This window comes from Carassius auratus, chromosome 3, assembly GCF_003368295.1.
Source record: "Carassius auratus strain Wakin chromosome 3, ASM336829v1, whole genome shotgun sequence".
NCBI lineage: Eukaryota > Metazoa > Chordata > Actinopteri > Cypriniformes > Cyprinidae > Carassius > Carassius auratus.
In genome coordinates this window covers 5,651,783-5,668,689 of record NC_039245.1, presented here as the reverse complement: position 1 = coordinate 5,668,689, position 16,907 = coordinate 5,651,783, and the positions used below count along the sequence as shown (strand labels likewise).

General features: G+C 39.8%; 1 protein-coding gene across 5 annotated transcripts in view; it reads left to right on the top strand.

Moving 5' to 3' along the window:
• Positions 1-16,595, top strand: part of LOC113044757 (trinucleotide repeat-containing gene 6A protein-like) — a 31,937-nt gene extending 15,342 nt beyond the window's left edge. For 4 of the 5 annotated variants that reach the window (XM_026204935.1, XM_026204941.1, XM_026204946.1 and 1 more), the window contains 18 exons: positions 865-3,411; positions 4,316-4,525; positions 4,698-4,861; positions 5,003-5,080; positions 5,211-5,262; positions 5,374-5,501; positions 5,817-5,948; positions 6,638-6,775; positions 6,872-6,943; positions 7,034-7,472; positions 7,990-8,127; positions 8,517-8,678; positions 8,801-8,941; positions 9,537-9,644; positions 9,734-9,943; positions 10,051-10,118; positions 10,558-10,697; positions 12,239-16,595. In XM_026204935.1, the coding sequence (XP_026060720.1) occupies positions 865-3,411; positions 4,316-4,525; positions 4,698-4,861; positions 5,003-5,080; positions 5,211-5,262; positions 5,374-5,501; positions 5,817-5,948; positions 6,638-6,775; positions 6,872-6,943; positions 7,034-7,472; positions 7,990-8,127; positions 8,517-8,678; positions 8,801-8,941; positions 9,537-9,644; positions 9,734-9,943; positions 10,051-10,118; positions 10,558-10,697; positions 12,239-12,593 (5,282 nt within the window). In that variant the 3' untranslated portion in view covers positions 12,594-16,595. The remainder of the gene's footprint in view (positions 1-864; positions 3,412-4,315; positions 4,526-4,697; positions 4,862-5,002; positions 5,081-5,210; positions 5,263-5,373; positions 5,502-5,816; positions 5,949-6,637; positions 6,776-6,871; positions 6,944-7,033; positions 7,473-7,989; positions 8,128-8,516; positions 8,679-8,800; positions 8,942-9,536; positions 9,645-9,733; positions 9,944-10,050; positions 10,119-10,557; positions 10,698-12,238) is intronic. The other variant, XM_026204957.1, reaches the window with a different exon arrangement.
• Positions 16,596-16,907: the final 312 nt, after the last annotated feature.

The following is a 16,907-nucleotide window of genomic DNA, read 5'->3' as shown; positions in this document are numbered from 1 at the left end:
CACTTGCCACATCTATGTAAAATCAGTGAGCTTGCAGAGACGCTTCACACTTGGTGTTGCTTTTAGCAGTCATCTGGCTTTCTCTCCTCTTCTATCCTGGCATGCACCATGATCATGCTGCTGCTACAAAATGGTGGCAGATCTACTACTGTTTCAGTCTGGCTTGAGTGAGACACACCTCAGCAGGACAGAGACATGGTCTATGGGCAGTTAGCCATTGTTGTGTAATCCATAAATGGGCAAGTTGCTATATATTCTAAACAAAGTCTACCAAATGTTACTATTTTTAGCATATTATTCATGTACAACATTTGGCTTTGGTTTTATTTGCAATGTGTGTATTAGTTAATCATTTTAAAGTATAAGGATATTTAATTGTATGGAGCGAGTTGAACAAAAATGTTTAATATGAATATTTATATATTTTTTTTAATATGTAAGTTTGCTTTAGTGTATGTTTTAGTCCTAAGGCCTGTTCACGATAACTGTAAAGATAATGATATTTTTCTAAAAATCGTTCTCAGTATTAAAGTATAGCAGAGTTCACACCACAGCTATTACGATAAAGGCACAGAGAAATTATATCATTGGAATCACTTTCAGAACTTTTTTTTCCAGCTGATAAAAAAATAAAAACATTGACAGCCGAATCAATCCTGCTATAAGGAGCTTGAGAGTTTGAAGCAGCAAATGAGCCTGAGCTTGGAATAAATAGACTGCAGTATATCATCTGCTGGTGTGGACTAGTCACTACACTCTTATTTACCAAAAAATAAAAACAGACCGTGTTTACAGAGGTTTTATTTATTTATTTTTCAATGTTTGCTCTCTGAACTGATTTGACCTTTTTATTTGCTTTCACAGGTTTGGAACATACTGGTCTGGAGCCACAGTATGAGAATTCACCATGGAGCTCTAGCTCACCTTGTGGTGACTCGAACAGCAACTGGGGAAAAGTTATTGTAGATAAGGGACCCTGGCCCTCCATCACTGGTAGTGACCCAGAGTTAGCCTCAGAATGTATGGATGCTGACTCTGCCTCCAGCTCTGGGTCAGAAAAAAATCTTAGTATGATGACGTCTAGGAGCACTGGTGGAGACAACAATGGCAATAGACAAGGCTCTCATTTCATGGTTGCAAATGGCAGCAATAATGTGGGTAATGGGAGTATTAAGGGGCCTTGGGGTGTATCCAATGGCTCGATGCTAAGCACATGTCAAGGCTCCATTGAGGACTCCAGCAGCAAGCTGGCAGAAAGCAGCCATGGCAAAATAAATGCATGGGGTACCCAAGGTTCCTCAAACAATATAGGTATAAATCCAAGCACTTTGAACCCAAATGCCAACCATGGTGCCTGGCCCGTTCTTCAGAACACTGGACCCAACCCCCATGGGCCTGTGGGAAATGGAAATGGTGGCACCAACACTCAACAAAGCACCATAGGTCAAACACCCAGCATGCAGAGTATCAACTCTAAGATGTCCTGGGGATGCTTGCAGGAAAATATGTCTGAAGCTGAAGTCAATGGTACAAACAAGGTTCCAAGTGGGCAGCCTCAAAACCTTAACACTGAATTTAATGGACCAAATAACACTACTAACACGATGACCTCTAGTTTACCAAACTCTACAGGTTCAATCCAGATGAATGAACAGCCCCCAGGGCACAGAGCTTGGCCTATGAGTACAGGGTGCTCCCCTCAGCTCCCTATTTCTCCAGTCTCTAATGGCACTTCCATTTCTCAACATGGCAACAGTGAGGGAATTAACAGCGGGTCTTATGGTACAGCATGGGGCATTTCGCCCAGCACTAATTACTCTGGAGACAAATGTCCTATCCCAAAAGGCCAAGCTGTGGGCGACACTGTGAATGCAACTCTAATGCAGTCTGGAGCCAACAGCTCCTCTGTGAGTGCTGCTTCTTTAAAGAATAATAATAATAACGGGATGAGCGGTCATGGAGGAGGTTGGGACTCAGCACCCGCTACCTCACAAAGTATGTCTTGGGGAGCAGGTAATGGTGTGGGCCCAGCTGGGATCCCTCACCCCTGGGGGAGTGCCTCCTCCTCCTCTTCCTCTTCCTCATCCTCTTCAAACACTGGCACTAAGGTCTCAAATGGGGAGTGGAACACTTTGCCCAGCAACAGTCAGCATTCCAATGATAGTACGAATGGAAGCAAGAAGGGAACAAATGGATGGAAGTCATTGGAGGATGATGCTCTTGGTATTGGGAGCTCTGGTCAACCGTCACAAGTCAGCACATGGAACAAGTCTACAGGCAGTGAAGGAAGTGGAGAGAGCTCAGGAGGTCATAGTGAGAGGGATGGGACACGTGGGGGCAACCGAAGGAGGGGTAATCAGCAGGGCATGATCAATGCAGCTCTCTCTAGAATTGACGTGGACCCCAGGGTGTTATCCAACACAGGGTGGGGACAAACTCCAGTCCGCCAGAACACTGCATGGGATGTTTCAAGCTCTGATAAAAAGACAGGAAATGGACAGACAGGCTGGGGTAGTGCTCCCCCTCAGGCATCTAACTCAGGTGGTTGGGGAGATGGACCCAGCACCAACAAAAGTAGCAATTCTTCAGTATCTGGGTGGTCTGAATCAAAACCTTCAACTGGCTGGGGAGAAACCAAAGGTCCAGCTGGGCAGAATGGGTGGGAGGATTCCCCGTCTGTTACATTGAGCAAGGGTAGTTCCTCATGGAATGGTAGCAAGGATGAGAAGACCTCCTGGAATAGTGCACCAAAGGCAAAGCAGGGATGGTGCGGAGAAGGCCCAAAGGGAAACCATTGGGTGGAGCCCCAGAAGTCTGGTTCAGGTGGCTGGGATAGTGACAGCGACCGCTCTGGATCAGGCTGGAATGAGCCTGGGCAGTGTGGGACAAGCAACACCTGGGGAGGCAGTGGAGGCACCAACACTCCTGACCAGAGTGGTCCAACCACAGGATGGGGAGAGCCACCCAAGACCAACAATCAAAACCAAACCTGGGGTGAGCCAATCAAACCCAGCCACTCCAACCCCACCTGGGTTGACAATTCAAAACCGAACAAGTCTTCAGAGTGGGGCAAGTCCCAAGATTCCAGCATGGGAATGTTCAGGAGTGGAAACAACTCTCAGACTGGAGCCCCTTGTCAGAACAAGCCTTCAGGATGGCTGGGAGGACCAGTGCCTGCTGCTTCCAAAGAAGAAGAATCCACTGGATGGGAAGAACCATCCCCTGAATCCATCAGACGTAGAATGGAGATCGATGATGGTACTTCAGCATGGGGAGATCCCACTAAGTATAAGTGCAGCAACGTAAATACATGGAACAACAACACTGCTGGAGAGCAGGATGGCATGGCTGTTTCTCAGCCCCCACAGGCCCAAAGCTCTATGGCTCCAAAAGAAAAGAACTGCAGCTCAGGTGGGTCTCTTCCTTTTTGGCAGTGCCTTGGCAATTATTACTCAACCTTTATATTTAGCTTTAGTCATGAAGTCATTCCTTTGGAATTTCTCTAGATGCACTTTTTCCTCCCACCCCTTTCCTCTAATACTTCCCGGCACTGACAAGCTCTGAACTTACGAGCAAGTGTTTGTGTGTGCATGTCTATACATAAATGTTCATGCAGCGCAGAGGAATGCATGTGCATTGTAGAAGTGTAGCCTTCTCCATTATTTTTAATTATTTGCTTAACAGAAAATTTAAAGGTGTATGTTCAAGTAATGTTCCTACTTAATTTAGAATTGGCTGTGGATAAGCTGTGCTCAGGGAAAAATAAGCTTGGATTACATTCTGACCGATGGTGCTGTCATATGGCAGCAACCTGAGCAGCAGGGCACACATGAACAGGGCTATTTTTGAAGGAAGTATTCAGGACATATGCTGGATGGTGAAAGTGCAAAAACCTCAGTAGTTAAATGTAAGCTGATCCATCAGAAAGACTTCAGAGTAAACAAAGCTTACATAAGTATGTTTATGCAAGGCTTGGATTTGGGCGATTGTAAAGTTTGTAAATATGAATAGCATTGTCTTATAAAAAGATTTCAATTTTTAAATGATGTAAGGTTGTCAAGTATGGTTAATATTTTGTTTAAATGCAAATTAGTTGTTGCGTAGTTGTTTTCCATGTATCTTAAGCATTACACTTTGATTCTTATTTGCTATGATAGTTTTGGGTTTGATTACAAAATAGTCCTTATATACCTTTTTTAATGCAGTTTTCTCATTTGTTGTCTTCACTACATTACGTGCAGAAATATATAATGTTATATACTGCTCTTTGATCATGGTGTTAATTTATTTCTTTATATTTGCTTTGTGATCACAGGATGGGGAGAGCCATATGGTGGCCCACAAAAAATGGAGTCCTCTACCTGGGGTGAGCATGCTGCTCCACCTGTCACTGTGGACAATGGCACATCTGCTTGGGGAAAGCCTGTTAATACAGGTTCCAGCTGGGAAGAGCCGGGAAGGAAAACCTCAGTGGGCAGTAGCTGGGGTCACGCTGCTGTAGGACAGCAATCACAACACAAGTCTGGTACGTCCCATCTCCAGTTGGGGCAAAGAACATTCTTTGATTTTTCTTTATTTGACTTCATTTCTTCTTGGGCTTTTTCATTGTAAATATCAGGGAAATAATGTTATGTTCAATTTTTTGTTTTTGTTTTTCCATTTTTTTATGTGTTTGGTTGTTTTATTTGGACTTTTAGGATCCAAACCTATGCAAGATAACTGGGGTGGAGAGGAGACGTCCATGACAGGGCACTCCAACTGGGAGGAGGAAAAGGAATTAGAGATGGGCATGTGGAACAACAATCTATCACAGGAAATGAACCAACATGGAAACTGGTCCTACAAGAAGGTGCCTCCAAAGGTAATAATTAAGACCCCATTTAGGCTTGCAGGCCTGATTAAAAATAATAATTCACTGAATTTATGGTTTAATCTAAGGGGGGGACAAAATTAACATGGTTTGCTTCTTATTTACTTTTTTTTTTTACCCTTTTTCCATTAGCTTAACAAAGGACCCAATAAGCAAGATGATTCTCAGTGGATGAATCCGCTTGTGAAACAGCTCACCAACATGTACCCTGTAAGGATAACGTCTGATTGCTGTTCTTTTCTGTGAAACCTGTTTATACCTAATATTATGTGTCCCAAAATCTTTTATGAAGCAGAAAGTTATTAGATTGGCGTGTTGATGCTTCTTTGTCATTTTGCAGAGGGATTCCGCTGAAGATTCCCTGAAGAGCAATAAGATGGATATGTCTGGAGGTAGCTCACATTCACATGCTCATCCAGTGCTGCTATCGAGTGATGTTTGTTGTAGCCCATGAGTATTAGCATGTTTTTGTAAAATCTGTCAATTCTTCTCATCTTTGGCAGGAATGACAGACAAGCGCATTGATGTTGACAAGCATGTTTTTAACATCGGAGAGTACGGGAAAAATACTGCTTCACGCCACCAGATCCACAAAGACTCTCCTATAGACCGTAACTCCTATATGGATAAGGTCAGTTATTGCTTACCGTCCTTCATTTTCACCACTTATAGTCCTGCTTGTTGGGTACTTTGGCACCCTCTATGGGACGAGAATGCAACTTGAAGACCCAAAGTTATATGGCTTCAAGACCAGTGAATCTTAACTTAACTTTTGCAGAATGTCAGCTTTTCCCCTAAAAATAGTTCACTGCCAAACCAGTTCAGCTTGCCTCACCATCCAAACTGTTTCAGTTAGGCAGGTGAGGTAGTGTATGCTGTGTGCTGAAGCTGTGAATGCACTGGGTTTCCGGATGCTCATTTACATGTGTGTTATGCTTTTTCACAGAATGTAAATATGTACGGTGTTGGTAATGCAGCAGCACAAGGCCGGAATGCACAGCAGCCTCCAGCACAAGCTCTGAACTCTGCTCAGCCCGGTCTACGCAACCAAGTGCCTCCTCAACTACTTCCCTCTCAGGTAATGCCTTTTGGGTTTTTAAATCCCAGCTTACTCTAAGATGATGATGATGATGATGATGATGTGTGGTGTACAGGGTTCCCGTTTGCCCTGGAAATGAATAAAAATGTACCCTTAAAAGTAGGGCTGCACGATTTGAAGTTGTTCTTAGTATTCTTAGTATATAAAATAGATATGGTACTATTCTAAAATTTCATTATTAAATACATTATTATTATTTTTATTAGTAGTAGTAGTAGTATTGCAAACTGAGTTTCTCTGAAATGTTGAAAACACAAATCAGCATTTGAGCTTCCCACATGTAAAAACAGTGCTGCACTTTACACTGAATTCATATATTTTTCATTAAATCACATTTTGTTTAATTTAGATTCATTTTGCAGCCCTACTTAAAAATATTGAGTGCTCCACTATTTATCCCCTAAAAAAAAAATATCTATATATCTATATAGATATAGATATATAGATTTAGATATAATTATTAAATTTATTTGTTTAAAATTCAATAAATACATATTATTTAAATGTTATAAATTAGTGTAAATATTTCAAATAAATGTTTTCAATTAAGCTGCCATAGACAGGAAGCATTAGAATTTGTAGACCAGATACATACATATTTATTTTGATTAATTGATAATTTATTTTCTATATTTTTCATAACAAATGTGTACATTGTCTTTTCCCAGGTCCCACCATCCCTGTTGAAGTACTCTCCCAATAATGGGGGTCTGAACCCTCTGTTTGGCCCACAGCAGGTGGCTGTGCTGAACCAGCTGTCCCAGCTCAACCAACTGTCTCAGCTTTCTCAGATTAATCAGTTACAGGTATTGATCTTACTGCAAGTAACAGCCTAGAAGATATTTACTGATAAGTTACCTCATTCACAGTGATATTCACATCTTACTTCCCCCTTGGCTCAGCGTCTCCTTTTGCAGCAAAAAGCGCAAAGCCAGAGAGCCATGCCTGTTAACAGCCGCCAGCAACAGGAACAGGTTTGTGATCTCTTAGACCCATTTATGTGTGCCACTTCCTGCTTTGTTGACTCATTTGACATGACATTTTCCATTTGTGATAATGTGTAGGGTCGTGGTCTGGGTCCGTCCCAGCAGATGATGCAGAGTTCCCGCCATCTCGATCCTTCTTTGATGAAGCAGCAGACTTCCCCTCAGCCACCCTCGCTGCACCAGCCCAGCCTCAAGTCCTGCATGGAGAACTTCATGCCCCTCAATGCCTCTGACCAGCAGAAGGAACAAAGTTCCTTGAGCTCGTTCAGTAATTTCCCTTTAGGTGGGTGCCCTCCCCATCTTAATGTAGGCCAGACAGACTCTTTGTTGCACCAAGCTGCCAAGCCCAACTCGATGTTTGCCTCTGACATGTCAGGCTGTCAGTCAGCTGGCATTAGTCAAAGTCATAGCCTCCTAGCCCCACCTCTGAGCAATGGCCACATGGTGCCAGGCTCTCCCATCAACCCTCGGGTAGGAAAGAACTTCTACCCTGACAGCAGCTCTCTTCCAGCAAGAGGTGAATACAGTCTATCTATTTTGTTTTCCCCAGTAAAATGTCCTCTTGCATTTTGTATTTGAGGGACAAGAAAACAGTGCTACATTGCAAAATCTTTTTGAGTCCTTATTTGATTGGAAATTGAATGTTTGGCTGGCATATGTATGGTGCTTCTACTTATAATTTCTGCCGCTTGACAATAATAACGTTGTTTTTCTTTGTATGTGCTCGTCTCCCCGTACATATGTTTTCCCATATTTTATTGTGCACGGAACATTGTCACGCAAAATCTTAAGTGTTCACTTTTGACACTGTCTCCAAAATCTTTATCAAGTCTTTGAGGGAAAAAAATACTGAGTGCACTCGAATTAAAAATCGAATGAATTGTTGAAATGGTCTTTTTGTTAAACCTCCTGCTCATGTTAATTCCTGTAATGTTCCGGCAATGTTGTTAACCTTACTTTCTGGCAGAACGTGTATTTTCTTTTTCTTTTTTTTTCTTTTTTATTATTAATTTTTATTTGTTGTATTCCTCTAGCTTTGAACTCAAACTTGAATGTAAGCAACCTTGACATTGGCAGTGTTGGTTTTAAGGAGCCACAGTCCCGTCTGAAGAAGTGGACTGCCATGGACATTTCCGTTAACTCGCCACTTGATCAAAACCCCAGCAAATCTGGTGGGTTTCTCCATTTTATATACTTTTTTTTTTTCACAATCAGTCTTAGGGCTGCACAGATAATCGTATTAATGTATTAAAAAAATTACAGCTGAAATCAATTGACATTATGATTTTTTTGGCTGCCAAGAGTATGAAGTTGACTGTTCAGGCAGCATTGAATATTTAGTGTATAAAACAGCAGTAAATTAATTGTGTTTTGGATGTGTAAATAAAGAAAGCCATGCAGTTGACCTATTCTATTTAACAAATGCAATATCAATGAAAACAATCCATTAATTAATGTTTTTGTTATCATTTTGCAGCCTTATCTCAACAAACAAAAAAAAATTCATAGGTAGTTTTTGAAAGTGTGAGAAAAAAGTCTGATGGATGTGATTTCACTATAGGTGCTATAACATCTGGCCTGAGGCTTGAAGACTCGCCCTTTGGTCCATATGACTTCATCAATGCCGGTAACGCTCCCATCAGTCCTCCTGGCTCTGTGGGAGATGGCTGGCCCAGCCGTGCCAAATCACCTCATGGTTCCACTAATGTCAACTGGCCACCAGGTTCAGACCCATTTGCTTTCTGCTTTACTTGTTCCAATCAAATATTGCACTGAAACAAAATATTACATCGTGCTGTACCCTTGTAGCAAGAATTAGCTCACAGTGTCATGTTTGTTTGGCAGAGTTCCGTCCTGGTGAGCCCTGGAAAGGATATCCGAACATTGATCCTGAAACTGACCCATTTGTCACTCCTGGCAGTGTGATTAATAATCTCTCCATTAATACAGTGCGGGATGTTGATCACCTCAGGGACAGGAACAATGGTAAGCAAATTTCTGTGCCAAAAATCTTACTCGTACAAGTTTCTGAGAGTTTTTTTCAATCGTGGCTCTTCATGACATAAACGAGGATTCAGTTTTTTTTTTCCGGAGCAGCAAACGCAGTTTTAAACGTCAAACGTTTTAGAAACGAGGCCTAGTTCAATGCTGTTTTTGCACATCATTTGATACTGAAAGATGGAGCAGTCCCAGCTATAAAAGGTCCCGGTCATGATTCAGAACTGCAGACAGTAAGTGAAACGGCATCAAATGTCTGTTTTGTTGGCAATCGGCACTCAAATGCTCGTCACTCTTTAGCTCGGCCCACGGCGTGCCTCCAGGAGCTCTGCTTTTTCCAGAGAGAATCGTAAAGCTGCATCTTTCTTTTATAATTCTGATAAAACTAAAGACTTTTGGCGATATGAAGGATGCACTATACTATATACTATACTAAGGTACAGTAGATGAACATGAGATTGGGTGAAACTGTTAATGTTCTAACTTTTTCAAAAACATTAGACAAAACATTGCTGACCCCGAATGTTTAAACTTTTATATATTAGTGTTTTCGTCAATTAATTAATTTATTTTCTTCTTCCAGGGCCATCCTCATCACTTAACACCACGCTGCCTTCAAATAGTGCCTGGACATCCATTCGTGCCTCCAACCACAATAGTTCCCTCAGCAGTACAGCACAAAGCACTTCAGGTTGGTGGGCAGCTGTTTAGGCATAGCCATGCAGGCCTGTGACCCTGATGTGCTTCTTTGACCTGACCTTTTTTTTGTCTTCCCTGTAGCCAGAAACAGTGACTCCAAATGGTCTCCTGGCACAGTCACCAACACCTCTTTGGCTCACGAGCTGTGGAAGGTTCCTCTCCCCTCAAAAGGTATCTCTGCTCCGTCCCGCCCCCCGCCGGGCCTGACTGGCCAGAAACAGCCCTCATCTTGGGACAACAGTTCTCTGAGACTGGCAGGCTGGGGTAGCTCTGACTCCAGATTCAACTCTGGTTAGTTCACGGTTATATTCCCTTCCACCTACATAATCTCTATTAATAGTGTAAATGATGTAGAATTTAAAGACATGAGAAACACTTGAAATAATCACTGTCCACAGGTTCCAGCTGGGGTGACAGCAGCTCAGGGAGAACTAATTGGCTTGTTCTCAAAAACCTCACACCTCAGGTAAGACATATAATGATTTAGAGTACACTGACTCATTTTAGCAGGCCATAGCCTTCACACAGCCTGATTTTTCCAGCATTTTTAGCAGAAACATTTTGCAAATATTGATATATTGAAATATTGATTTATTATTTTATATAAGTTTGGAAGAAAAACAAATCTGTTGGGCTTAAAGTATCAGGCACATAAATACTTTCCTTCCTCTTAGTCTGTAAGCTACATTTTAGGCTCTGGCTTGCATTTTGTTGAATTTAATATCCGTTTTGATATAAATGTAGCCCCCCGTTCATGTAAATTAAATTTCACCATGATTGAGTTAACAATTGATAATACCCAACTCTCAATAGCTATTTTGTAATTAATGGTTTATTAAAGGAAATGCTCCATGATGTTGTTTTAAATATGAAGATACAGCAGAAGTCATGCCCATGTTTTACAGATTGATGGCTCCACCTTGCGAACTCTGTGCATGCAGCACGGTCCACTGATCACATTCCATCTGAACCTTCCCCATGGCAATGCTGTCGTCTGCTACAGCTCTAAGGACGAGGCAGCAAAAGCCCAAAAGTCACTGCACATGTAAGTTCATCTTTTTTTCTTGTTGTTTTTTTTTTTCTCCAATGTGGGTAAAGAACTAAAATTTTACAATGAAAGCTAATTATTACTAAGCAGTAGTGGTCAACCGATTCGATTTTTTTGACAGCCGATTCCGATATCTTGGCAAGCATGGTGGCCGATATGATTTAAAAAAAAAAAAAATTACTGTTGTTAATATTTAAGATAATTTGAAATAATTTGACAATGGATTAAAAAATAAATGTGTAAAAGAAACATGCTTATACTTTGGAATACAGTATTTTTCACAAATAAATATTTAATAGAAATACAAAAAGAAAGTAAATACTGTACCCAACAAGGCACTCAGTATTCTGGGAAGTTTGTGTGCACTGGGAATCATATTTTTCAAATAAACTCAGGGTAACCCTCATTTTACATACTGCACTAAGGGAAAATGGCATGAACATGACGGTGGGCAAATGCATAAAGCACAGCATAATTTGAAATCATGAGTTAAAAAAAAAAAATTAAAAGCATTCAATTCACATGGACTGACCAATCACGGAGAGAACATTTGATCATGTTGGATACACGTGCACACTTCACAAGATTTCACAGCTGGTTCGACTAAGTTTGCAAGTTTTGTAAAATTAAATGTTCAATAGTCATTCAAAGATTTTTTTAAATTATATGAATGCGTATTTGCTTAAGCTGCAACAACGTCAAAGGAGAAAGTATTATTATGTTTGCTTTTCTATAATAATTAGACTAACTAATAGGCCTAATATAAAAGCAATCATTATATTACTTTCTGTATACATGAATTCCTTCGTTTAACCATTCTATCTGATTATTAGACGGACAAGCACTGTGTGTGCTCAAGCACTGTGTGTGCTCAAGCACTGCGGCTCTCAGCACAGTCACAATAAAAGTCCCGCCTCAAACTCATCGGCCAAGCAGAAAAACTTATCTGCCGATATAAAAAAAAAAAAGCCAAATATCGGCCGATATATCTGCTCTTTGGAGATATATCGGTCGACCAATACTAAGAAGTGTAAGAGGATATTAGTGGTCAAGACATGACTAGATCACTTCTGCCTATAATAACCAGATTTATTGAAAGTATTGGTTGGTATTTATTTTGAACATTTTAATTTTCTGAAAATTCATGTTGTACTCTTGTGGTGCACAAGTACTGTTTTGAGGTTTAAATTCCTATATCAAATTTAATGACTTGTCAATGCATCTCAAAACAATATTTTTCTTCGATTAGGAAATTAGTCTATGTAATTCATGGTTTCTCAACCTTTTTGACTACAGTTGTCCACAGCAATATTTGAAGGCCCTCCTTTTAATTTGAATGATACACCATTTGACAGTTATTTTTATTTATTTTTTTCCATTACAAAAATCTGTTAAGTAAATGGTATATCAGCCTTCTTTTTTTCAATCCAATCCTGAAATAATGTGCAAAGCCATTTCCAGAACTCCAGTTCACAAAGATTTGAATGAGAGTGAGGCACCATGCTGATTAAGGTTCTGCTCTTCCTCTTCCTCCTCAGGTGCGTATTAGGGAACACTACTATTCTTGCAGAGTTTGCTAGCGAAGAGGAAATTAATCGTTTCTTTGCACAAGGTCAGTCAATGACTGCCTCTCCCAACTGGCAGACGCTGAGCTCTTCTCAGAACCGGATCGGATCCATCGAGGGTTCTCACCCCTTCCCAAACCGCACTGATCCAAATCACTGGAACGGCAATGGAGACCTGCACGGCTCGTCTCTCTGGGGCATTCCCAATTACTCCACGAGCCTGTGGGGGAGCCCCAGTGGTGGTGAGGGTGGGGGAATCAACAGTCCCTCCCCCATCAGCTCCTTCCTTCCTGTTGACCACCTGACGGGAGGCGGGGATTCCATGTAGTGCATCTTTCACCTTCTGACTTAAAAACAAAACAAAAAAAACAACTAACATTCAAACCTGTGACCTCAATGTGGAAATAGTTAATCATAATCACATGACCATATATATTATATATATGAAAAGAATCAAATGGCACTAGTTAGACTTTCTTCACTTACTAAAAGAAAAAAAAAAGTGGGGTCACCCTGTGGAAACAAGTTACATTTTTGTTCTGCACATATGTCCACTTTGTTTTAGCCCAAAACATATCAGTTTGAATACTTGAATTATGCAGGCCAATTCTATAATGTGAAAGGATGTATTTACACTTCCAGGTAGTGCTCTTCATACAGAAAAAAAGCTTCAGTTGAGCTCATCTGTTTTTCTCATCATGTTTATTTGAATTCCATTTCTTTTTGTTTTGTTTTTATTTGCATTTTGTTTGCTGACAATGTTGGAGTTTGAGCTTTTTTAACTTTGCACTGAATGTGGTTTTTCTCAGTATAATCTGCAATATGGAGGGAGCCGACAGTTCCAGTGTAGTTGTTTACTCAAGGATGTTCTTAAAGTGTGCGCTCTACTATGCCTTGATGTACGCCTACCTTATTGTGGTATTGTGGAGTTCCAGATCAAGATATAGAAGCTGATTTAGGATTATTTGATGATATTACAGACATAAGTATTGCACCAATATATATTTTTTTTTTTTAACTAAAGAATTTAGCTCTGCAGTCTAAATAAACTGTAGCCACAGCTGTGACTTGCAAACCCAACCTGCAAACCAGGGGGAACAGCACTTTCAAAATAGGCTTTCAATTTTGTTTTGGAGGCATCACATTGTGCCCTCTTGTTTACAAAACTTTTTGAGGGGGAAAGTATGGTCATTCTTCCTTTTATTTTAAATAAAATTAAAAAAAAATACAAAAAAGTATAAAAAAAAAATAATACAAAATACAAAAAATAAAAAAAAATCTTGAGGATGAAGACGAAGCTTTTTATCTCTGGGAATACTGATCAGTGTTTGGCCATGTCATTGGTTATTTTATCTATTCCTTTTGTCTGCTAAATAACCAGCATGGTTCTCAGGAAATATAGCCAGTTTTCCCCCATAGAAACTCCTTGTAGGAAAATCCAACTTTTAGCACTGAAACTACTTATAGCTCTGTAAGTTTTTCTCTGCCAAATAACTGCTTTAAGCTGGAGACATTCTACATACTGCTTTTCGAATATGCTGTCTTTTTTATTAATGAGTGGATATATGGTTTGCTGAATCACGATCTAGTCCTTCTTCCCTTTTTCCCACTGAGTGGCTCAATGTTTTTTTTTGTGACTGTCAAAGTAACTGTCAAATGTCATAAGAAAAAGCAGAAATCTGTATCTATGCATACTGTAGCCAATGACTCGGCCTACAGAATCGCTTTTTCTTTGTCTGAAGTAATGTTTTATATGTTTCAGTAATTTGCATATACATTGTTTGATTGAGATATATATATATTTTCCTCATCGCCAGAGCTGGTGTTAAATCTCGTTTGGTTATTTTAACATTGCAAAAGTCGTCCACATTTCATTGCCTTGATTCAAATTGTGTCCGAAGATGCAACAAGTCGAGTGGCTTTTAACTGTTTACAAATAGATAATGATTGTAATGTGTACAGTTTGGTTGTGTTAATCTGAAGTTCCTTATTACGATATTAATAAATCAATGTTTTGGCTGCTCATTACCATTTTATTTTCATTTTCTTTTTCTTTTGTTCTCCCCGTTTCCCTCCCCTCCCCCCCTCCCTCCCTTCCTCAAAGCTGGTTTGTCATTGAGAATGGCTTGCCTCTGTACTTGTGGCCAAGGAAGGCTGGATTAGAGCTGAATGTAATCAACTGCTGGTAGTTTAAATGATGTGCATGGATTTACAGACTATTTACCTTTTATTGTACTATATTTTCGATGCACAATTTATAAGACGCTTCAAGAGCGGGAGGGAGAGAAAGATGTCAGCATTAGGCTAAGCCATGGACCTTAATATTTAAGATGTTGTTTTTTCTCCCCTTTGTTTTATTCGAGTAGAACTTGTGTGGTGTGTTAACTTATCCATATTTAATGACTCGTTGTACAAAACCCCGAGTATTACCCTCACTTTATGGTTGCGTGCCAGTATTGAACCATTTCAAGTGACTGCTTTACCAAATATACTTCAATCAAAAGATTTGTTTACCTGACCTGGCTTATCTCATTTTGTTTGGTTGACAAATTTGAAGTGGACATTGGAGAGAAACGTCATGACATGAAAGCCGAAAATGAGTTTTTGGAATTGCACTTGGTGTATACATTGAACTAGAAAAGCTTGTACTGTATTTGTGTTCTGGAGGCAGAGACTGGACAGCATGGATGGAGGACTTTACCTGTTGTCTTTTTATTCTTTGTGTACATTGGCTAGACTCTTAAATCGTGTGTTTGTGCCTGCATGCTTGAGTGGTCTGCTCCATTCCTGTGCATCAGAAGCCCAAGTATTCACCTCTTGTTTGGAAGCGTATAACTACACGCATCGCTGACTGTTTTGCCCTGACTTTGTTTACTCCCTCGATGTGGTTCACTCAATCTTTTGTGCTTTAGTTACATGGTCGAATGCATCCGGAGTAGTGTTAGTCCTTTCTGGAAGTGCTTTACCAATGGTTCTGAATGGGTTCTTCCCTGCTGTCTTGGCAAACGTGCTAGTTTCCATATACTTTATAACTTTTTACTTCGAAAGCTTAGGGAAAAGCCATTGGCACCCAGATTATTTCCACTTTATTGTTTATTTTGCTTTAATTTTTTTCCCCCCTCCCCTCTTTTCCTCTTAATTTTGTTTTATGTATGTGCAGCTGTTTGGTGTTACGTTTTGGTAATTCACTGTCATGCCAAATTATCAAGTTGGGGGAGGAAAGGGATATGTTCTTTTGTAAAAGCTGGACAATGTATACGCTTCAAATGTCACTTGCAAAATGGATGTTTTGAGGATATTCATGAGCAATGTACAATCCCCATTTTTATCGCCAGGTTGAACATAGAGGAAACGAAAAAGTGACTTGGCCTGACATTCTACTTTTGTACTGAAAATGTCATTTCTTTTCTGATTTATCCTGTGAGCAAATATACCCATGTCTTTTAAATGGTTCCTACTGTTGAACAATGTGCTAAGGCAGTTGACTTAAACTGTGAGTATTGCTGTCATGTCATTATAAACCCAAAAAGCTTTAGTAAAACCAGCACAAGAAAACAGATGAACAAGAGTTTAAATCGAAACTTCCACCTTGGGGAAATTCTAAGAGAGTCTATGCAGTGTAGGGTGAGGCTTCCATGTCTTTGCTTACTAAAATCCTGACCGCGGTAGTGGTCATACGATTCCTGTAATGTGCCATGATTTACATTTTCTTTAACTCTGTCATGAAAAATTGGCCAGTTGTAGCAAATGGAGGGTTGCATTAACATTTCCTCCTTCACAGCACTCCTCACAGAACGGGCTGTGGAATAGCAAATTCTCAACTCCAACATTTCTTCTAGTGGTCTTTGGTCACATCTAACCTATATGCACACTGCTTTGGTAGACTGTTTGAAAATGAATAGAAATAAACATCAATAAGATAACTTAAATGAGCAGGAAGTTCTTTTCAGCGTCTTCCTGGGGTCATCTTAGAATTTTAACTTGGGGAACTGCACTTTTTGAAGGACAATCTTTATTTGTATTGGTAACAATTGACACAAGGTTTAGTCTAGTAATACATGATAGATATTCAAATGTGTAGTGATGAATGTTTCCTGTAATGTTGTTTTTCCTCATTTTATTTTTTTGGTCTTCTCTTTGTTGCTTGGTTTTCAATTTTAGTACCCTTAAGTGCATATGTAACGAGGTAGTTAAGGTAATAGAGTAGTTTTTAGTTATTTTGTTGGCTGTACTTGTAGACTGATAATAACTGTTTGTAAAGTCCTGATCTTGATATTGGAATACAGAGCTGTATAACTTGGGTACAACCCGCAATAAAGCCTAACAGTGATATTGTGTGCAGTTTTCTTTTCTTTAATATACTTTCACAACAGGTACTATTGGAAAAACCCTTTTTGCATCAACAATATTACTGAAATTGCTTAGTAATCCTGCCATTTTTGGTCACTGCAGAGTAAATCATGGGTGACATATACTTGCAAATATGGCATTTCCATAATGTCATGATAAACTTTTGCTAGATCCCATATGATGGTGCCATTATATAGTCTAAGCCCAATTAAATATCAAATGACATCATACACCTTTAAAGCTGCAGTGTAATTTCTGTGCACCAAACAAATTTTCAAAAAAAAAAAAAAAA